The sequence below is a fragment of the Etheostoma spectabile genome, chromosome 13, assembly GCF_008692095.1.
Source record: "Etheostoma spectabile isolate EspeVRDwgs_2016 chromosome 13, UIUC_Espe_1.0, whole genome shotgun sequence".
In the NCBI taxonomy this organism is placed as follows: Eukaryota; Metazoa; Chordata; class Actinopteri; order Perciformes; family Percidae; genus Etheostoma; species Etheostoma spectabile.
In genome coordinates this window covers 25,732,598-25,755,339 of record NC_045745.1, presented here as the reverse complement: position 1 = coordinate 25,755,339, position 22,742 = coordinate 25,732,598, and the positions used below count along the sequence as shown (strand labels likewise).

The following is a 22,742-nucleotide window of genomic DNA, read 5'->3' as shown; positions in this document are numbered from 1 at the left end:
TATATATATATATATATATATATACATATAGTATATACCTAGGAGAGATTTTATTTCTGTTTACGGCAGCTATTTGCATTATTTTTCAAGCCAAATGACAAAAGACTGCCTAAACATCTGCTCATCATTTGGGAAATCATTTGACAGTTGCCAAGGGGAAAAAAAAACAACTGTAGAGCTTACATCATATTTTTGCATCTAATTGTTCTCCAACTGATTTCATCAGCAAATGTTGAAGATGACTTATTTTCACTCCTGCCACCTAAAAGAGGCACACATTATCTGATGTTACTATTTTACTAGTTGCATGATATAAGTAGGGTAGAAATTTGACATAAACTGAATTTCTAAACTTAAAACCCATTTTGCTGTACTTTGTGGGGTTCACTGGATGAATGTTTAGCTGACAGATCTGCTACATATGAATCAGAATCCCGTAAGCATCTGGGATGCTCTAACTGCACATCAAGGATCCCCAACGATGCTAAGTAAATGTGGTCGTCAATACTTGACAATATTTATTAGAGTAGTAAAGTAGCATTTTAAAAACCTACTACAAAAGATTTTGGAGCCCCAGAAGCCCCTCCCCATCCCTTTCCGCCCCTTGGCACAAATGTTGCCCTGAGGGGAAATCTAGATGGCGTGAAGAAGCACATCTCCCACTGTGTCATTTCTTTCTAGTGGCTGCAGAGATGCTGCACAGCTGGTCTTGACTTCCTTGAGTTGAAGCCGGAATGAAAAATGCTGAGAATTATTTTTTGGTGTGCCTCTATAAGAAATGTGCATGCAGTTTAGCAAAAGATGAAGGCATTTATCCTTGCTGAAAGTGTAGCTCTGAAGTATTCCCCTCAGACGTTTTGTTTTTTCTTGTGGTTTTGGTTAGTCTTAAAATGATTCAGCTTAGCATTACATTTTCACAAAGAGGACAGCCAAAGGACAGTTAGTAAATGCTTTTAGTGGGATAACTTTTACTTAAATCCATCAACATTTTTGAATCTGTCCGAGTAATTGTAATTTGTTCAAATATGTCTCACCTATGAGCTTTATTTTAGTGAAAGACAAGATTAAGCTTTCACTTTCACTGTCTCACTTTTACTAAATTTGCTCTGCACTCAGGAGATCAGCGGATGGGGAAAATGGTTGTTTCCAGCTAACCCGGCCAATTAGACGGAACGCCAAGGTAGATAGTTTGCTGTTGTGTTGATTACAAGTAATGACTTTCAGTCTCGAGAGAGATCAAATCTGATGCATCATTACACAAATGAACCAAAGCTAACATAGGCTATCACATGCACAGTGGCTGCACACTCCGCTGCCATTACAGACATGAAGTGTTAAGACGGAATTTATTGTGATGGAAGAATCTGTTCAATTGCATTATGTATATATCAAAAGTGTGCCGATAGAAAACACTGCAAATAGATCTGAGAGTAAATGAGGCATGTTTTTTTTTTTAGATTGTTCATAATGATACCCTTGAAGCTGCAGATTTTGTTCCTTCTCTGATTTTGAGTCATTGAGCCACAGCACTGACTGCATGCCTTCACACCAGAGTGACGCTGCCACCTAGAGGCAACCTGCTGGACCCTCGATGGTTGTGTGAGTCTGTTTGAGATACACAGTAACAAACAAAATGCCACCTTCTGTCAAGACAACCCTATTTCCAAAAAGATAGGCTTACATAAATACATACAAATAAGCCACTGATATTAAACACACACAAATCTACAACATCTATAAAACAATATGTTGTTTATCTTCTATGTTTATGCTCTTTATAGTTTAATTTTGCACATTATTCAGTGGCCATGGATTCGTGGCAACCTTTTTATCCTAAAATAGCTCAACTGAGCATGTAAAACTGAGAGATACAAGCACAGTAACAAACTACTGCGTGTCCCCTGCTGTCAAACCACGCATCATTAACCCTAAACGCACGCCCCACTGATGTTGACCTGTCATGCTGTCTTTTGGAGGACAATTAGACAATGGTTGAGGTACAAGTCCCATGTAAGTTACTGTGTCTAGCATTCACATTTTTTAACCTGAACAACCACATTTTTACACAGTCCAGCCACATTTATTCAGTGCTGCTGTGCTTTGATATCTCATAAAATGTGTGATATATCTTTCTGGGTCACTGGTGGGGTGAAAAAACTGTATATTCATATATATATATGTATATATATTTGAATATACATATGAATATATATGAATGATATCCCCACTCACTGCTTTCAATTGCAGTCCTCTTCAAACACTCAACTACATCCATGCCTTAATAATATATAAGAAAAATATTAATCATGTTATTTAAATGGGTCATCCATCGATGGCTGAGTGCTCAGGGTGGTTGGATAATCTCTCTCTATCTCAAACATTTAGTTTGTCCTGCAGTCTCTATTTAATCTCTAAGTATGGCAGATTTGTGTGCATGTTCTGTTGTTGTTTCTCTCGATATTTACTGTTTTTGAATTCAACAGAAAGGTTTAATTCCAAGGTTGTTTTTCATGATCGGTCATCTTTTTATCCTCAAAAATCCAATGTCCTTGTGGTTTGACATTATAATTTCTGCAAAATTTCCCCCCTCTTTCTGCCTCCTTCCCCCTCACCTGTATGTCATTGCAGAGCGCCCACCCTCGCACTCGGCCAGGGAGAGGCCACATTCTCTCAGGTAGAGCTCCAGTCGGCGTCGCTCCACCAGCCTGTGCGCCGCCTCTAGGATCTGAGAAGCCAGGGCCTCTGACTCGGTCCTCTGGTCCGGGGTCTTGCTGCTTCGGGCTCCAGATTTGGCCACAATACTCCCTGAGGAGGACGACGCCTTGGGCTTCTTACTGATGCCATAGAGGTCTTCCACTGAGTATTTCCCTCCTTTACCTCCTCCAGTTCCACCACGGCTGGCAAACATTGTTATCTGCAATCAAGTGCTGCAAACTGATAAAAATCGTTCTTCTCTTTTGCTTGTTTTTGCTTGCTACATCTACTCAGGGTTCTGAGTTCGAAAAGAGAAACAACAAGGCAGAGCTATTTTGATAGAGATTGAGGAAGATTTGAAACATCCGGCCCGAGGATGTCAGACATCAAGCTGCTGGAAACAAGAACTTGAAGCACCTGTAAAATATCAAAAAGTCTTGACTGCTCCTTTGTGGAGACTAATTCAAAAATAAAACAAAGCCAGTCCTAATCCTGACATGTCAGTGGCAACACCCAGTCACAAACAATGACTCGTGCTGATGTGAGGTGCTTCTTTGAGCAAAAATGGATAGGAAAAGCAATCAGCATCTTTCTCTTTTTTTCCTTTAAAAGAGGGATTTGTGTTGAAGCCTCACCAGCTTACATTTGTTCAGATTACGAGAGCGCCCGGATAAATCATCTGTACTTCTGTGGTTGCCATATAATCTGATACAGCAGTGGTTGCAGCTCTCTGACCTTTTCTTCAGATTCTGAGTAAAATGTAATCCTTTATTATTCCTTATATATACATAATCCTTAATAAAGGAAAAAAAATGTACCAACAGTTTTGATCAATTTATCTGCTGGGGCAATGTCATCATAACTAAAAGTCTTGTTGCCTTTCAGCTCCTGTTGGCTGAAACAAAAAGAGCGTGGCATCCTCCCAAAGCCTGGCCTGGCTCCAGGCCAGTGCTGGGTGTTACTGTCAGGGTCTGGGTTAATGTGCAAACCCCCAGGGCCTGATTTTCACACAAAGCATAAAGAAGCACAGAATGTGTGACCCTCTTTCCACTGGAGAGGAAAATAAAATCTCTTACCACTGATGTCATAATAAAAAGATGTCATAATCTGATAGAGATAATTACTTATCTTCTCAACAATGTATGCAAAGAAGCCCACCTTCTAATCTCCTTATGTGCACGGTTGCCAAATCCCAGTTCAAAAACCAATACTGGAAACTAAAATCTGTTTTCCATTACAAAAAAAAAAGCCTGCAGGTTATTATTTAGAAGGATATCTTTTTCATTTTAAAAGAAAACAATCAGATCAGAGGCATGATTCAAATTCCGAAGTTTGCTTGCACACAACCTCACATACAGTATGTCACACTCTAGTAGGTTAAAGATTAAACAATGAACACCAGATGAACGGAAGTACTCAAAGATTAAGCTCCTTGACTGTCTAAAACTCCACTCATGCATCCTTCTATCTCTTTCTGTTCCTTCATCTTCCAGACGTCATGTTGTCTAGGCGCTATTTCTAAGCTGCAGTCCTCGCTGACTTTGCTGCAGTGGCTTTTAAAAGCAGAGATCATCTGGGATTAAGCTGCTATAATCGCTCTTTCGATTGACCACAGTCACACAGGCATCTGCTGGAGGTCAGCCTTGATCTTCAGTATAAATTACAACCCTGAGTAGGTCTGGGCCAAAGAAGGTGCATGGTGGCTTTCTCCACCAATTCTCAGAAGTGAGATTGTTTTTAGGAGAAGTACTAGAGAGAAAATAATATGCAATCTTGGTTTCCACATTGTATAACTCTCATACATCTGGGTTAGAACAGTTTGTTTTTAGTAAACTGTTGCATAACTGTGCAAAGATAGATTTTGTCATTCTGACAATATAGTAACTATACAAAACTGTATGGAGTGGTGTTATTTTTGTTGCTTTGTACCTACTGTACAGGGATGATGGTGGGTGGTAAGCTCAATTGTTTGTGAGAGAAGGGGAGTTACTGCAAATGGAGGCAGAAAAACCCAACTGGAGATCATGTCACCGTTGTTCAGGATCCTTGCCCAGGTTCAGTGTTTCTCCCCCACTACCGATGGGTGTCAGATTCCTTTTACTGTAACTATGGGAGAGGTGGGGGCAGAGACAGTCAGTGGAAAAGTCTTGGTGGAAAATCACAAAACCACACTGTATGAAAATTATTTAACAAGTCCTCCAAATGAAAGCACAAAGCACATTGTTTGTCCATTCCCTCGAGAGTGACACAAGAAGCATTTTCTGATGTGATGCCCCGCAGCATCAGCATGACGACATCATTTGTCTTTACCCTCCAAACCTGTTAAAAATCACTGATGAAAACAACTGTTGGTTAAGGTTTTGGTTAGTTTAAGGCACTTAAAGTGGCTTTAAGGAACTTTCAGATTGTTTGAGTTTCAGTTTGATTATGGGGCCCCCTTGGACAAAGGTGGTGGTGTTTTTACCCCACCAGCTGCTGTGGTAAAGATCGTTTCTAGTGTGTGCCCCTGGTTCTTTTACATAGCTGCAAAACTGTATATCCACATTTAAACCTTATAGTGAATATTGTGGGTAAATATAGAAATCTTCTGCTACCTTCTATCTGGCTGGATACTCAAACAAAGGTTTTTTCCTCTGCTTTTGCTCTGTAGCGCCGTCTGCCTGCCATAAATTATTTTGTGAAAATTCAGATCCGGGCAGAGGCATTCATAAAAACTATTTAAAATAGGATTCTTTTCACTGTTAGTCTTGTTTGCTGTTACAGGTTATTTATTTTAGGATGGAAAAATCACACAAATTATTTATTTGGCATTAATGACCAAAAGGGCACAAGAATGTATGAGGTACTTCCAATTAAAACCATAATATGTGAATGGAATAAGCGTTTTCACAACAAAACAAATTGACACGTTTTACTTTCCTGGACGTTTGTGTGAAGATGCTGACAAACGACAGGCTCTCCGGAGAGACACATTGTATCGCTAAAGACCCTTCCCCACACTCCCAAAACATGTAGAATACCCTCGCTTCAGCAAAATGAAAATAAAAAGAACCCCCCCTTCACCCTAATAATTTCCATACGGCCTCTAAGAATTCACCTCTTTTTTCTCACAAACAGTCTCATATGCCGAAAGTCTTTATCAAGTTTTATGAAACAGTAGTGCTTGATTTGGTTTGTTTGTAGTTCCATGTACCCGTTGATGGGGTTGGGATGTGGCACTCCTGTTGTTATAAAATTATGAAAATATACATAACCATTTACATAATGTACAGTAGGTATGAAAGGGAATAAGGAGAGTAATTGGTCAGAGTAAGATGATTATGCATTCAACCTCGTCCCCGAGGAGTAACTTTTAAAAACAATATCAAGGCATGGAATATATTTATACAAGCACACAATATTTTCCATATTGAGTTTCAGACAGACAGGAAAAAGGCTTCCTTTTAGCAGGGAAAGTGTCTTTGTGCTTGTGAACAAAGCCAACCATCAAATGGTTTAACGTGCTTTTAAATATGTAGACCAAGTATAAATACAGCAGGGTGTTTGACAGTAGTGTGTGTGTGTGTGTGTGTGTGTGTGTGTGTGTGTGTGTGTGTGTGTGTGCGTGCGTGCGTGCATGCGTGCGTGTGTTGAGCTTCTCTCACACCTCTATCTGTGGTTGGTCGGCCTTAAACAAGACTCTCCTTTTTTTTTTTTTTTTTTTTTTGTTTTCGTGGGGTGCCATATCCTCCCATCACCGCTAGGAGGCGACAAAGCAGCGCGGCTGAATCACAGCCTACTGATGTCTGCCCCTCGAATCAAGTCACCGTGCAGCAATCATGAAAAGCTAAAGTTGAATTCATTTTTTTTAAACAATAGACGACTCCTCCCTGTGATGTGTCAAAGGAGACAGACATTGTCCCCAACAGGTAAAATGCTGATGAGCGCCCCACCTGTACAACTCAATAATACAAAAAAACACACACACATAGCCTACAAACACACCGGAGACGCACGCCGAGCGAATATGTAGCCTATCTGACATGACGTGTGAACACTACAGACAACAACTCTGAACTCATTTCACACACGGTGCTCTCTCTGCTCTGTGTCCTCCTCCGATCCAGACGTGTGGATGCAATGGCGCAGGTCGCACACCGTGTTTTATTTCGGAGAGCACACTGTGTGAACAGACTGTGGCAGAGTAAAAATGATAAGGCATTACACGCCCTGCTGGACACGAGCTTATTGATCCAGACAACATGTTCTTCTAATTCTGAAGTTGGACCGATGTCAAGGTTTCAAAATATGCTGAGACACTGTATACACAGCCCGTCTCTGTAGCTCACATGCATCCATGTCTGATATGCAGAAGGTCTGGATGGATTTTATACGTCAAGCTTACTTTAACTTCCTATTTTCCCTTGCACTGACCAGCCTGAATATAGGCCTATGGATTATGATGCACGTGAGCAAAATGAGTTATTCTTTCCTCTCAGTAAGATATTATATATATATATATATATATATATATATATATATATATATATATATATATCGCTAATAATAGAGTAGAGTGTGGTTTCTGCACACAAGAGGGAGCTCATAGCATAATAAATAATTCCAATGCCTTCTTGGGTAAAGTCTATCCTGGGTATGTTATGTTTTTGAAAAGGCGTGGTGATCAATGTCGTTGCATGTGACTGTGTACAGTTAGAGAGTATGCACAGCTTTGTGTAATCTGATTACATTCAATACACATTCACTCACACACTTCATACTTTGTAAACCTGCTTGTATTGCATCCAGATGCTGATTAAATCATAACCATGTGCTCCTTCCTCGGATTTCTAAGTGGACTCTGCACATGGGGAAAAAAGGTGACTCTCTCTCTCTCTCACACACACACACACACAGTCCTGACTGCCCTGTAGACTGTCACAATGCAAGCCCAGAAAACACGGTTTGTTCATGGGGTCAGTGATGAACGTGAGTGGTCATGTTTTTACAGTATAATCAACACTTGTGATGGACTGTCATTTATCAGGCTGAAGCAGCCTGGAACAGCGGGTGCAGGTTAGAGGGGGCCCCAGGGGACCAGAAGGGGGTGCTTTAATCCATAGGCCTGCTGCTGCATTCATGCAGCCCCCCCCGAAAAAAGGGACTGAATTAGGTTCGGACTTTACATTTAAGAGCAAAATCCGTTCTGCAGTGCACATTTAGTTGAATATTCAGTGTTTACTGCTCATCTATGAGAATAGCTTATGTAGGCTATTGGTTGCCAAACTGTATAATTTAAATGTTGAAAAGAAGGGGAAACATCCAGTTAAGGTAAACAGCTATGACCACAATACAAATAGAAATACCAGATTTCACTGTAATCATGAAAAACAGAATAAACAGACAAAGCTGAGGGCTTTACTGCAAGCACAAAAAAAACAACCATTAGATGTTTTAAACTGCTTATTTTCTCAGAAATCCCTTTGAAACTTTTTGTGATTAAACCTCAAAAATGTGTGGCGGTAAGAAAGGCAGTGTTTCTCAGCGTGTGAGGGGGGACTTTTGGTAGATAGGCTATGCATTTTTCAGCAGATGGTAAAGATTTATACTTATGGGGTTCAGAGGAGTGGAGGGGTTAGGTTGAGTTAGGACATGAAGGTGAGGCCTGTGTGAGAAAAGTAAACTCATCAATCTGAGTTTAATAAGCAGAGTTAAAAAAGGACGTCAATCAAACTGATCAGAAACGTCTTTAACATGAGATGCTTGCCACTTCTGAATCTCACACTCACTTACACACACACAAAATCATTTTTATCACACAACACCTCTCAATTTCTGACTTTTAGAGTGATTTGATAGTTTTTTTTCCTACTTTTCCCCCCTTGTGGTCCTTGACGCATGTGGATTGAGTTTCAGAATGCCGGGGGATTCACACAGAGAGGATAAAAAGCAAAGGAGGTCACACTCCTTTCATTTCCTCACAGAAGGCAACAAGCACATCTTAGCGGAGTGGAAAACAAAAGGGCGCCACAGGGGAGACGGATGGCTGCTGTGTGTGTGTACTGAAAGCTGAGACAGAGCAGGAACCTGCAAACACCTTTGGAGGGGCCAGTCACTCGTCCTGATGGTGTTCATATTTGCATTCTTCATCCCACTAACACCTCCGTCTGTTCTTTTGAAGTCTGGAGAAGAAGAAGTGCGTAGCAGCTATATATGTCACGGTCGTTTTGGAGTCATAATACGTATTGGTGAAACTATTTGGCTTCATGAATAATCCATTTTTATGAGCAAACAGATGCAGAAAGGAACCGGCATGGATCTATAACCTTGGAAATTGCACAAAACTCAAATAAATTGAGATTACACCAAAATAAACTCATTCTGGAGGTGACAGCATGGAAGGAGATAATATAACTATATTTGAATAGTCTGCTACAACAAATAATAAAAATAATAGCACTGATGGGACAGCAGGGGCATGTAGTCTAAAGGTTTACATTGATTAACTGGATTAAGTGTATGATGAAAAGTACTAGACTAAGTCCACATCAAATTGTACTGCAGCATGGAAGTATAATTAAATTCGTACAAGTTTATTTGAGCAGGTGGGTCAGCGAAGAACAAATTCTTATTTACAGCGATGGCCTGGCAGAAGCTCCAGCAAAGTCAACAGAAACGCTGTAGAACAGCGGGAAGGGACAACCTTCCTGGTGATCAGATTTAATACGAAACAGAGTGGAAGCGCTCAGCCGTGCAATGTGCCTCTCCACAATCACGCTGCGTACACAGGAAAAATAATCTTAGCTGGCTGCTCGTTGGATTTGCCCAGAAATATTGGGCCATTTTCGATCAAATTGTCTGCAAGTCATCTCGGGAAGGAAATCAGGCACCTGAAGTGGAGGGAGAGGAATGCCAATTTCAAATCTAACTTTCCATCTTCAAACTCCTGCTGTTCAAAGCACTGCTGCAGATCCAAAAAGAAGATTAAGATTAAGGTAGTCAGTAGTTTCCAAAAACAGAGCTACTTTTACATGTTAAAAGGGTATTCCACCAGCCTGGAAACCAGACAAATCTGCAAGCTGATGTTTCATTTGCTCTGGCAGATGCATTTGGTGCCCCCCACAGAATTCCAGCAAGCCAGATTCTGGACGAACCAATCACAACCGTTTGTCAGACACGGGGTGGGATTTAGACGATGATTGACAGAGGAGCATCAGCTAACCTAACATAGTTACAGAATGTAACTGGCATACCGCATCCAGTGCAACGGACCAGGCTCATGCATTTGCAACTTAGTCTTGCAATGCCAGGCTAGCATTCCACCAATTATAAGAACTGGTTTGTACAACGTGTTGTCTATCCACGTCGGAAAGCAAAAGTGTTCCTAGCTGTTCCAAATGGTCACATCATTGAGAATTTAGGTACGTCTCTCCCAGAAAGCATTGACATTGATTGTTGGCACTCTCAAAAAGAAAAATGTTCAGCAACTAATGAAAAGCTTGAAAAGGGCAAAGTTCAAACCTGGATCTCTTTCTCGCCTCACCTGGCCAATGGATGAAAGTTACATAAATTGTAGGACACATCCCCCTCAAATTCCAACGTCAGATACGTGTGAGAGACAGGGTTTCAGGCGCTGAGCTTCATGATGTCATCGGGGTTATTTATCAATCCGTTATCTCGGATAAGGCTTGAGACTGTTGATGCTTTGAACAAGAAGCCTGCATTACAAACTGGAGGGATTCAGAGATGTGGTCATTTGAGGGACATGCTATCGAGTTGTAGGATACAGAGCTTTTGGAGCTTAACCCATACTAGAAGCTAAAATTCCAGATATTTCGACATCAGCTGTTTCACATTAGGCTATTATTTTTCTTTTTTTTTGCCTCTTGTTGATCCCCCAACTTTATGGAAGTGCAACAGTAAATCGCTGGGGTGCGCGTTTAACAATACTCATTTGATGCAGGATCACACTTTGAATTTCTGTTCACAGCCAAAGACATGGTGAAACCATTTCAGATAGTCTCTTATCCCGTCTCTCCCTCCCTGCCCCCCTTGCTTGCAAACAAAAATGTACCTGTCCCCCTGGTTAACCCCCACACACCCACACACACCACACTTGAATGCACACAGGAATGCGAGGGGAATGACACAACCCATCAAATCCTAAAACCAGGGCGGCCTGGTCGGCTCTCTGCTCAACAGCAGACCTGATGAATGGCCATTCAGATACACAGACAAAGCTGAGGCTAGATTTCTACTATACGGTGGGGCCAAGGGTCATTCAAAGCACTGACAGAAGTAGAAACCAGAGCTGAATGCCCGTCTCTCTCGTTCAAACATTGACTCACTCCGACACACCAAAACACACTGCGGGGTTTTAAAAAAACAACCAAAAAACGTGCTTACAAGAAAAGTTACACATTGTTATTTATCTCCACTACATGGAAGCTCCACTTGTGCAGGTCTGTACTTTGTGGGCCACACGAGAGCAGTAGAGGAATGAGTCAGGAACACAGAGATAATCAAAGTACATTAATCAATGAACCTAACCACTTCTCGAAGCCATGGCAGCGTTGCCTGTTTATGGTAGCTCTGAAGATAGGAGGGAAGAGAAGAAAAAAGAAGAAGAAAGAATTAAAGCTCTAAGCTGCTCTCAGCCCGAGGCACGGGGGAAGAAAAGAACATCTCTTCATGATTAAAGGGGCTGAGGACCAGGAAGGGAAACATAGGAGAGGACAAGCCTCCAGCCCTTCAGGGGTAAAGGCTCTCTGGATAAACAGAAGGAAGGAGGAAAGGCAAAGCTGGAAAATATAGGGGAAGCGAGACTCAAATCTCATTCTCGCAATCTCCTGTTTCTCTGTCATTTTTAAAAACAGGTCGACGGGATAGATGAGAGGCTTGTTTGCAACGTGAGCCACAAAGAAGACAGTAAAATGTACCTCATTAGACATTTTATTTGCACATTTCTGCTGCTATGATCGTAGACAGTTCAGATGAGGCATTATCAAACCAAAAGATAAAAACGAGAACCAAGAACAATTTAATTTACTTTAATTTATCTGTGCGGACTGAAATAAAAACTCAATAAAGACGATAAAAGGTTCAAGCAAATCCAGAAACAACAGTGCGTTTTGGCAAGGGTGGAGCTGCTTTGCTATGAATTTGGGTCAGAAGTCACCGGGGTCACTGGGACAGATCTGCCTGTCGTCAGACCGCAGACAGGTAAATTATATGGGTTTTCACTTTCAGGTCGGACAGGAACTTCCTTTGACGTCTAAACAATGACATCCACATGTGTATGGGAAGTCATGCTTCACTTAAAGTGAGAATGACAATAATTATCTACAGAGGCTATTCAACATGTTTATAGGCAGAAAAATGGTCATTATCAATGTCATTGATGGTAAACACCGGTGTGTATCTTTATTATTATGAATACTGAATACAGATTAGCATACACACAGGACAGTAATCAAAACATACTTTATCTATTCCTTATTTCAAAGTTACATTTTTTGAGATCTTCAATATGAAGACCCCATTTCCCATAATCCTTAAAGGAATCTCTCAGACTCTTGTGTGACAATACCAGTGTTTTTAATGAAGGCCTAAAATAAATTTGTTAGATAAGAAGAGAGTGGATACATGTTATGGTATCAACATTTTGACCATATTTAAATGGAATTTGAATGCGTGTAAATTGCACACAGATAAGTATCACGTTATGATAGAAATGCCATGTTAAAAAGGAAAATCCAAATTGCCAATTGAAAAAACAACAACACCTAATCACAAAAGTGCTCTATGGCAAGGTTAAACACATTCAGAAAAAAGCAGTCATAGCATTTGGCATATGTTTTAGTGGCTGTTTGAACTTTATTTTTCTAAATCACTGCAGGTAAATTGTGCACGACCTAAATGTCAAAAACACTGGTGGTATCCTTGGAGAGATACAAAGTCTTTGAGCAATACTGTGACATTTTGAACTCCAGTCTGTTATTCTTCTTCAACAAGCACTTGCAATAATGTTATGGGCCGCTACTCGGCTAATCAAACAGCAGCTCAACACTATGATTAGCATTTCACCTCGAAACCAATGGATGCAACTAGCTACAAGCTAGCATGTTAGCTCGTAGCTATGTATAGTTTTCTATGCCAACTGTAAAACAATGATTTTGAAGCTTTGTGCCAAAAGCCACACAACCAGCATCCGATGAACGAAAAAATACACTGAACTTAAAATGGGAATGAGCTGCTGTGCTAATCAAACAGCAGCTCAACAATGTTAGCATTCTACCCAGAATGCAATGGATACTGCTGACCGTCAGCTAGCATGTTACCTTAGCTGGTAGCTGTATATCTTTTCAATTTGTGTAGCTCTGAGGCAAAAGTAGAAACAATGTTCATGACTACACAACCAGCCTGAAGGAAAAGAATACACTGAACTTCAAAATGTCAAAGTAACCCTTTGAGGTACATTTTAATGACACAAGAAGAATCACATCTCAAATCATGATATTTCTGCTTCATAAAATTGGCATTTAAGTCCACAAATACGACTGAATGGCACTGGAAGATGGAGAATACTGAAAAAGAGAATTCAAAATGCATCCGTTATATCAAGAAACACAAGTTGGAGGCCAGATAGCTTCCTCGGTACAACAAAGAAACCCCACTGTACAGTGTTCTCTGGTCTCTTAGTCCACTTTGTCCTTGTTCAGTCTAACTATAATAAAACTGAGCTGCCAGCAGAAACACAGGCAGTAGAAATAACCAACCACACTCCAAGAGAAACACATGGAGTTACTGAACATTACAATTCATTCTGAAATGACAAAAGTGCTGATATGTCTCTCTGTCTCTCTTCTCCTTACGCTCTGTGGAGCCGATTAGGGGAGAGACCGAAGAAGATGAGAGAAGTCTGATTAGACTAGGAGTACAGTGCTCTCCAAAGTCTGCATTACACATCACACCTGAGAGAAGAGGAGGTAATGTTGAAAAATCTAATGGAAACAAAGAAATCCAACTGTTAAAATGTTCATTCTTGATGTGAAAAATGTCTAATGTAATCCAGATGGATTTGATGCAAGACACCCAGGGTGAAAGCAGTTCTCATTCATAATTACACACTAATATGAAAACTGAACTCCTTGGATTGGCACAGGCATTTCTTTTTGTCTCCTTTGGTGAAGTGACTTTTTACTTGACAACAAAACAGTTGACTGTCTATTTCCAAAATGACATGATACAACAGAAACGTTGTAAATTCTGATCAGTCTCTCCTCTTGGTTTAGCACATTTATTGGGTCCTGACTTCAGGTCGATATAAAAACACCACAAACTGTAAAAATGAGTCAACTTCATCTCCTGGTCCCTGTGGACGACAGAGACTCGCCTGTCTATAAACGACTTTCTCATCCTGATGGGAATGTCAAGTTTAGTCGTTTGGTTTTCAAAAAAAAAAAAAATTCTGGTCATAGTAATTTCTGCCAATCTCCCTTGGAGTCCGTGTTCAAAGTGGGTCACATGAGAGGATCCAGAGTACTCGCAGTACATGGCTGCATGTCCAGATTAGGAGACGGGTGAGCTAGAAACTCACAGCTGCAGTGCTCTTGTTCCGAAAAGTCATTGTCTGGATGCTGGAAAGGATTTTCCTCTGGTGCCCGGCTAAAGTTACTCCCATGTGCAGCAGATCCCTGAACACAGACAAGAATTAATACTATTTAGACAGGAAGAACAGGAACAAAATTAAAGATATAAATTTGATTGGACATTAAAATAATATTTCAGTCATAAAATCTTAAATTCAAATAAAATTACACTTCAGGAAAATGTAAATTTAACCTTTTCATGAAGTAATTTAGCCTGTTTGCAACGGTCACTACTAAAAGCTATGAGGCTAGCTTCCCGACCTTGTACCATGGAAGAGTGTATTAAAAAGAAATGTTTCTCAGTTGTATCAGTTAGTTTAGATAAGAACACTGAAGATAGGAACTGACTGTGTGGTGATCTGGGCCAGCTGGTCCACTGAGTTGAAGCCGGCCTGCAGGAAGCTGTCTTCGTAGCGCTCCATCTTGATTGCCCTCAGCCATTCTCCCACTGAAGCACACGGCGAGAGGGCTAAAGGTGCACGCTGGTCCAGCAGGGGGTAAGACGGCCTGTGGGACAGAGTAGAGAAACAATGGAAAAACTTACACACACTGTCTTCAAAACAGCAGTGAGGAGCTTATATATATCCTGCAGCAACATTCCAGTTGACAAGCAAAGGTATAATCTGAAGCTGAGTGACTGACAGGGACAAACAATGGGATTTGTCAGGGGTGGAGTGTCCCCGGCTGACAGGCAGAATGTGGAGGAAGGGAAATGGGCACAGCAAGTGGCTGACAGGTCACAGCAGGACATTAGGTGGTACATTAGATTGGGCAGTAGGAGGTTAATGTTTGCTCTGTGACTGACTCTAAATGGACACTAAAGAAAGGGACATCAAGAAGAGACTGACATGCTTCCTTTTTGTCTGTTCATTCTCAAGCAGCATTTTTGCTGCCATTGTGACCTCATCAGGCAGGTTTTCTGTCAATCACCCAAACACATCCGCACTCACCCTGCGCCTTCTTGAGCCACTATTTTCAGCGATGCGGGGTTGCGGATCAGCTTGTCCAGAGCACTGACAATGTCCGCGAAACGAGGGCGCGCCGAGCGGTCCTTCTGCCAGCAGTCCAGCATCAGCTGGTGCAGATGGGTGGGGCAGTCAGGGGGCGGTGGCAGCCGGTAGTCCTGCTCTATGGCATTGATTACCTGAAAGGAAGAAAAATGATCACGTTCAAACCAATGCTTTAACTTAAATGTGCCCCGTATGACAGTGTTTCTGGGCAATCTCATGGTTAAACTACGATGCAAGCACTTCACTGATTATCTTTAAACTATTCTTTTTTTCAGAAATCAAATGTTAAATTCTGTTTGGCAAAAACTCTGCTCCTTCAAAACCATTGTGCAGTATGACCCAACATGGCTGTTTACTTAAACTTATGTACATCCAGGGGCATCTGGTTAGCTTATCTTGTTGAAGGTGTGCCTCATGTACAGAGGCTCAGTCCTTGTTGCAGCAGTCGTTGGTTTGGTTCCGACGTGCAGACCTTTGCTGCATGTCATCCCCATCTCTCCTACTTTCCTTACTTAATCTGTCCTATTGAATTAGGCAATAAAAAAGTAAAAAAAAAAGTAATCTTTAAAAATAAAAAATAACTTACGTCCTGGTTGCTCATGTCCCAGTATGGTCTCTCTCCAAAAGACATGACCTCCCACATGACAATGCCATAGCTCCACACATCTGAGGCTGAGGTAAACTTTCTGAAGGCTATCGCCTCCGGTGCTGTCCAGCGGATTGGGATCTTACCTCCCTGCACAAAGAAAACAGTCAGCATTGCAAAACTTCAAAATAACATGTTCACACAGGGCTCTGATAAGGACAAATAAAAGGTTGTAAAATAATAGAGACAAAATAATGGACTTTAAAACCGTATTGAAAAAGACAAAAAACAAAGCCTTTAGCAATTTGTCAAATCAGTGTCCTAATCACCCATTCACCTGCTGAAGCCTGAAACTGAACGTTTTTGGAGAATGGCAGATACAAGGCAATTTTGAGCTTTTATGAATTAAAAACTTCATATTGTGCTCATTTTCAGGTTGTACCAGAATAAGTTTGCATGGTTTCATTTTCAAAAAACACCATATTTTTTGGCGTACTGCACAGTGTTGCAGCTCCTCTGTTCACCCTGTGTGTTGAGCTCTCAGTTTTAGCTACAGAGTGAGGCAACTCACTTCTATTCTCATTCGCAAATCCAGAAAACCTATGAGCATTTTAATATTGTGAATATGATATTAATACAGAAATGTATAAATGCCATCTGACAGGCAGACATACTCTAGACATATTTAATGAATGTGTTTTTTAGGCATCATCTGAAGAGGACTGTCATCTTACCAAAGAGCTGGTGTAGGTCGGATCAGAGGAGTTCTCCTGCAGGAAGCGTGACAAGCCAAAGTCGGACACCTTGCATACGAGGTTGCTGTTGATCAGGATGTTGCGGGCAGCAAGGTCTCGGTGGACGTAGCTCATCTCTGCCAGGTATTTCATGCCGGAGGCGATGCCGCGCAGCATACCCACCAGCTGGATGGGAGTGAACTGGCTGTCGTTCAGCTACGGAGGAGAGAAACAGTTCAGTTGGAGAAGGATTGAAGTGGCGGTGTGTTTCAGTGAGCGAGTGAAGTGCCTGTTTCTCTCAGTGTGTGTTCTCTTTGTCGCACTCACCCTTAGAAAAGAGTCCAGAGCTCCGTTCTCCATAAACTCTGTGAGGATCATGACTGGACAGCTGGCTGTGATGATCCCCTCCAGGTGGATGATGTTGGGGTGCTGGAACTGACCCATGATGGACGCTTCAGAAAGGAAGTCCCGTCTTTGCTTGTCAGTGTAGCCTCCTTTGAGCGTCTTAATTGCTACGTAGTTTTCTTTTTTCCCTGGGATCTTCAGCCGCCCTCGACAAACCTCCCCAAACTCTCCTGCAGCACACAGACAAATAAACACGCATTAGGGCTGTTTTCTTTAACGGGTGTTTACCACATTAGGAGGACGACAATTGTCTTCGGCAAACCTAAAGCTTGCCCGCAGCTAGCGTAGCCCTTTTGTTTGAATAATGGCTGGTTAATTGCTTTATTCACGCTGCAATATTGAATTTTGTCTGATAAAGAATAATAAAGACAATGGTTTGAAATGTCACAGAATCAATTTAACTTAGTAAATTAGATATATCCTTAATAGTATTATTTTAAAAGAGAACATTCTGTAAGGCTAAAAAACAAACTGTGAGTCTGTGAGTCCACAAAACACAGTTGACTAGTACAATTTTACACATTTGTGAATGATGCAGAAAAAGCATACGGGTGGGGCTTACCAGCACCGATAACCTCCTCGATCTTGACAAAGGAAACATCAATTTCCTTGGCAAATTCTCGCACAGCCTCATTAGGGTCCTCATAGGTGAAGGGGTCGATATAAACCTTGACCCCTGGAAAGAAAGACAAAGGGTCGTGGGAAAGGAAAAGAAGAAATGTTAGAGTGATATGAGCAGCAATGAGCCAGGTCACATTAAAAAATGATTTTCTTGACGTGAACGAGTTGTAAATCACAGCTCAGGTGTAGTGTGCACGTCCTCGATTTGTTACCTTGGCCAACAAGGTACTGGCTGTTTTTGTCGCTCAGCTCTGGATCCTTCACTCGGCTGTGTCTGCTGCAGGTAGAAAAAGATCGGGATGAATAAAAAAAGATTAGGATTGGCAGTGCAGCTATCTGCAGAATAGATGCCAGACTTTATTGTTTGGCAAGCATTCCTAATGCTTTATAAGCCCAATGTTATGCAAATCACTGGTCTTACAGTCTAACTGTTCAGATTCAATGACAGTAATAAGATGCCTCTGTGACTAAAATATACATTTAAAAAAAGAAGCAAAAATGGGCCAAAAATATATTCATATAGTGTATGATTATTTTTATTTAATGTTTCAAAATCTATGGTACAAGCAAGCACAGCAAAATATGATAATTTATTGATCCCCTTGTTGATTATTCTGCTATCTTGGAGAGGTCAGAGGTCCGTATAGCTATAGACCAATACCCTCCAGCCAACAGAGATACAGCGCTCTGTTTCAGAAACACCTTCATCATTTGTTTTTTTTCTTTGACACAAAAACTCTGCTTGGTTGAGGAAAGACTTTTGTTGGCCTTGGACTATCTTGAATGATCTCAAACGCACAACATCCGATGGCTTGTGGTAACGGTGAGTACCTGAGCCAACCCCTATGGTTCTTCTCTTCAACACAAGCAGCTCCATTATAATTCTGCTGGCGCAAACTCATCCCTGCAAGACTTTAACAACCCTGTAGCTACTGGATCCCTGCCTTCCTCTATTTCTCTCCAGCTCCCACCTCATACGCCTAAAATAGCAATAATGCACCACCCTCGGTTAGTGGCAGATCTGGGCCTCAGCCACTGGTTTGTGTATGTGTGTGTGTGTGTGTGTGTGTGTGTGTGTGTGTCACAAGGTCACAGCTATTGTTCTCCTGTCCTGTGGAAACAGGGTTGGGACGCCTGCATCCTGTCTCCTGCCCTCTACCTCTATCGTCATCTCACGCGCGCACATGCACACGCACGCACGCACACACACACTATTTACTCAAACAATGAAGCTTAAGGAAAATGTCCTAATGAGCAGGATAACTTTTAGCTGTGTAAGCAAAAGACTACATGAGCATTGCTTTGTGCCTCACACAGAAAAAAATGGGTATGGGTAACAGAGTGCAAATCCACTGTTGATAAGATATGATTTCTATAAACAAAAGAACAAAGTGGTGCAGAACTGTAAAATTGGGGTCACGTTGTTATTGGTTTTTGATTTCCCCCCATTTTACCATTTCCTGTTATTCTGTCAGCTTCTTTCCCTTTCCCTTCTTTTCTCTGCCTCTTTCCCTTTCCCCTGTTCTCACCGTATGCAGTAGGCGGCCACAAAGACAAAAATGAAAAGCAGTAGCATCCCAGCAGCGATAAGGATTCCAGGTACTAAGAACTGAGAGGCGGAGTTGTGACCTGAGAGAGGGGACAGAAAGACAAGAGAGTTAGAGTGTTGTCATCATGACAGGAGGTTTCCATTGGTAGTAGAGAAAAGTATGAGAAGAAAAAAAAAAAAAAACATGACAGGAATTTATAATAAATAAGAGGTTCAATACAAGGACACAGGCAAGACATTCATCCAACAAGAAATTGTGCAGGGACTGAAAAGAATCTGAAAAACCTTCCCGGTGAAAATAAAAGAAATGTGAAAAAAAAGAAGAAAAAAAGAGCAATACGTGTGAAAGTCCTTCAACAAGTGCAAACTTACCATCAGGCAGCGTGCGGAACATGGCTGCAGGACTGAAGCTGCCATAACCGGCCATGGTGCGCGCCCGAACCTGCACCTCGTACTGAGTGGCCCTGCGGAGGTCCGTCAGCACGGCCTGGTTTCTGTTACTCTCTGTGTAGTGGCACTGATCTTCACTACGTCGCTCCTATCGTGTGAAAACAGAGTTAGCTGAACTGGAAATGAGCGCTAAACAGGAATAGTGAGAAAACGACAGTGATCACTGTGGGGGAAAAAAAAACAGAAAGACTGGTAGAAAGTCCCTAAAGGGTGTTGATGGTGCTGAATATGGTGTTTAGTCAAATTCACTCAATCCAATTACAGTGCACTAAAACAACATTACACAATCTAAATCAGAAGCACGTTAACTAATATGTTTTGTAGGGTTACATAACAGTGTGTGTCGAATAAAGCATGCCTCCACAGCAGCAAGAAAATCACTGGTTTTTATTACATTTCAAACTCTATACCCCAGATAAGTTTCTGGGGGGTAAAATAAAGGTATAGAAAACCAACAACACAAACACAGACAGCCATGCATACTGGTATTCTGTGAAATTGATGATTAACTGAAAGGTGTGTTCAAAAAAATAGCATTGGTAGTTCAATTAGAGAGGGCATCAATTAGGAGGGTATTCTGGAAAAAAGGTGTGTTACAGTGATCCGTATTTAAGGATCAAGACAACTGGCATGCTGGCTGTGCTATCTCCTGAAAAACAATGAAATGGGTCGTTCAAGACACTGTTCTGAAGATAGCGTTTCCTAATAAAAAAGGATTAAAGAAGGAAAACATACAAAGAGTGCAGAAAATCATTGGCTGTTCAGCTAAAATGATCTCAAATGCCCTGAATGGGAGCAAAAAACTGAAAAACGAGGAGAAAAAGAAAGACACCCCTCGAATGGACAGAATAGCCAAACGGGCGAGACTCAGCCAATGATGGATCCAAGAGATCAAGCAAACCTTCAGTTGACAGTGAGTACTGTGACAATCAAAGACGTCTTATTGAGGTTAACCTTCCAGCAAGAAGCCCCCGCAAAGTCCCACTGCTGAGAAAAAGACATGTGCAGAAGCGTTTACAATTTGCCAAAGAGCACTTGATGGCCTAAAAGAAATGGCATAATATCTTGTGACAGATGAAACAAGATTGTTCTTTTTGGTTCTAGGGTCCACGGCAGTATGTCAGACGCCCTGCAAACACAGAATTCAAGCCACAGTACTCACTGAAGACCATTAAGCATGGTGGTGCAAGCATCATGATATGGGGATGTTTTTCATACTATGGTGTTGGTCCGATTCACCGCAACAAGGGATCATGGATCAGTTCCAGTACATCAGTTCCTGGAAGAGGTCATGCTGCCATATGCTGAGGAGGAAATGCCGTTGAGGTGGACCTTTCAACAGGATAAGACCCCAAACACACCAGCAAGCGAGCAAAAGCATGGTTCCGATGAACAAATTCCCTGATGGAGTGGCCAGCACAATCCCCGGACCTTAATCCCATTGAAAACTTGTGGGCTGACATAAAAGTGCAGTGCATGAGGCAAAACCAGAAACGCTGAGAATTGTGGAATACAGTGCATTTATCCTGGGCTGCAATACCTGTGGACGATCCAAGTTGGTTGACTCCATGCACCACAGATGTGAAGCAGTCATCGGAAACCGTGGTTTTGCGACAAAATATTAGTTTAGGATACTCAGCTAGGTTCACTTATCAAGAATTTCTTTGTTTGTACAGTACATTTTGAGTTTCCAAGGAAGATGGCAACACTGCTATTCTTTTGAACATGCCATTTCTTACTTTATGTAATATTTTTTTATTATTTAAGTTTTGATGACTTTGCGCAATTGTTTGCTTTGGAATAGATGTACTGTGTCCCCAATGTATCTGTGTTTCATTAAAGTACAATTTCTTTGAAGAATTTTGACATTTACTCATTTTTCTAAAGGCACTGCTATTATTCGAACACAACTGTATGTTTTTGAGATTTATATTGTTCACACAGAAGTGTCTTGTGTCTCAGCTGTATGATGGTGGTTCTGAGTCAGGTCATTCCCTGTGTGTTTTGGTCAAAGCAAAAACACAAACCTAAACATAGAAATGTCAAAAACACACCCGGGTGTATGTGGCTCAGCAGTTGTCACATGCAACACTGAAACAACGCCTTATGTCTTAAGCAGAAATACTGCATTATATTATTTAGACTTTCAAATATCTGAGGCATTGTTTGACTAGATAATATACATGCAATTTGGGTTTCAGTTTATTTGACCATAGCCACTGTTTACATTTCTTTTCGAAATTTCTAATCCTGAGTCGTAGTAGGCCTCAAAGTAAAAAACCTGATTATTATGTGAACTTTAAGCCGGACAGTTAAGAGATGTTGTCAGGGGGCTCTCACCTTCTCACAGTAGCGTAGCTGATACTGCAGGATGGTGTAGTGTGGCTGAGCCGGGACTGACCAGTGCAGAGTCAGACTGCTCTCTGTGGAGTCACTCTTCCGAATCACAGAAACCAGCGATGGCACTGCACAGATGGCAGAAGATTTATAAATACCACATGAAATTCAGACAATTTGTACCTTCCTGCCTCTTCCCCTTCTACCTCTCTTACCGTCATGGCTTGTGGTGATGTTGACGCTTTCACTGCCAGGGTCCTTTCCACTGACCTGAGACACCCCGTTGAGAGTCTGGATTGTGAAAGTGTATGTGGTGTGAGGCAGCAGGCCCCACACCTCCACCCTGCGACCCAGCAGGCCGTGCTGGGCGGGCCGGTAGCTGACGCTGTCTCCGCAGGGGAGGCACGGCCCCTTCGGTGACCTGCACACAGAGCATGTGACGGAGTAGCTCAAGTCTGTTCTGCCGCCGTTGTCCAAGGGCTCGTTCCACTCCAGACTGAGTGTGGTGTCGTTGATCTGGGTGACGATGCTGCGCGGGGCCGAGGGAGGTCCTACAGTGACAAAAAAAATAATTCATTAAACTGATTTGGCGTTCCTGATACTCGAAATATTGGAAATCAGCAGAATAATTGTCCCTCAAGCTCCGGTACTACATATTACACAAATAGTTTTTGTACGGATCGAAAAAAATGAGACAGAACATGTTCATTAGTCAGCTTTAGAGGT

General features: G+C 41.6%; 2 protein-coding genes and 1 long non-coding RNA gene across 3 annotated transcripts in view; 1 reads left to right on the top strand and 2 right to left on the bottom strand.

Annotated features, from left to right (window-relative positions):
* Positions 1–3,311, bottom strand: part of LOC116700335 (voltage-gated potassium channel subunit beta-3) — a 25,553-nt gene extending 22,242 nt beyond the window's left edge. Inside the window, exon 1 of the mRNA XM_032533438.1 lies at positions 2,613–3,311. Within this exon, the coding sequence (XP_032389329.1) occupies positions 2,613–2,908 (296 nt within the window). The 5' untranslated portion in view covers positions 2,909–3,311. The remainder of the gene's footprint in view (positions 1–2,612) is intronic.
* Positions 1–22,742, top strand: part of LOC116700341 (uncharacterized) — a 273,867-nt gene that overhangs the window by 7,484 nt on the left and 243,641 nt on the right. The gene's annotated exons all lie outside the window — the stretch shown is intronic.
* Positions 11,615–22,742, bottom strand: part of ephb4a (eph receptor B4a) — a 41,341-nt gene continuing 30,213 nt past the window's right edge. Inside the window, exons 6-17 of the mRNA XM_032533418.1 lie at positions 22,232–22,567; positions 22,020–22,144; positions 19,602–19,767; positions 19,210–19,309; positions 17,893–17,957; positions 17,622–17,735; positions 16,982–17,229; positions 16,655–16,870; positions 15,921–16,070; positions 15,275–15,468; positions 14,673–14,831; positions 11,615–14,369 (exon numbers count right to left, since the gene is read on the bottom strand). Of these exons, the coding sequence (XP_032389309.1) occupies positions 14,261–14,369; positions 14,673–14,831; positions 15,275–15,468; positions 15,921–16,070; positions 16,655–16,870; positions 16,982–17,229; positions 17,622–17,735; positions 17,893–17,957; positions 19,210–19,309; positions 19,602–19,767; positions 22,020–22,144; positions 22,232–22,567 (1,982 nt within the window). The 3' untranslated portion in view covers positions 11,615–14,260. The remainder of the gene's footprint in view (positions 14,370–14,672; positions 14,832–15,274; positions 15,469–15,920; positions 16,071–16,654; positions 16,871–16,981; positions 17,230–17,621; positions 17,736–17,892; positions 17,958–19,209; positions 19,310–19,601; positions 19,768–22,019; positions 22,145–22,231; positions 22,568–22,742) is intronic.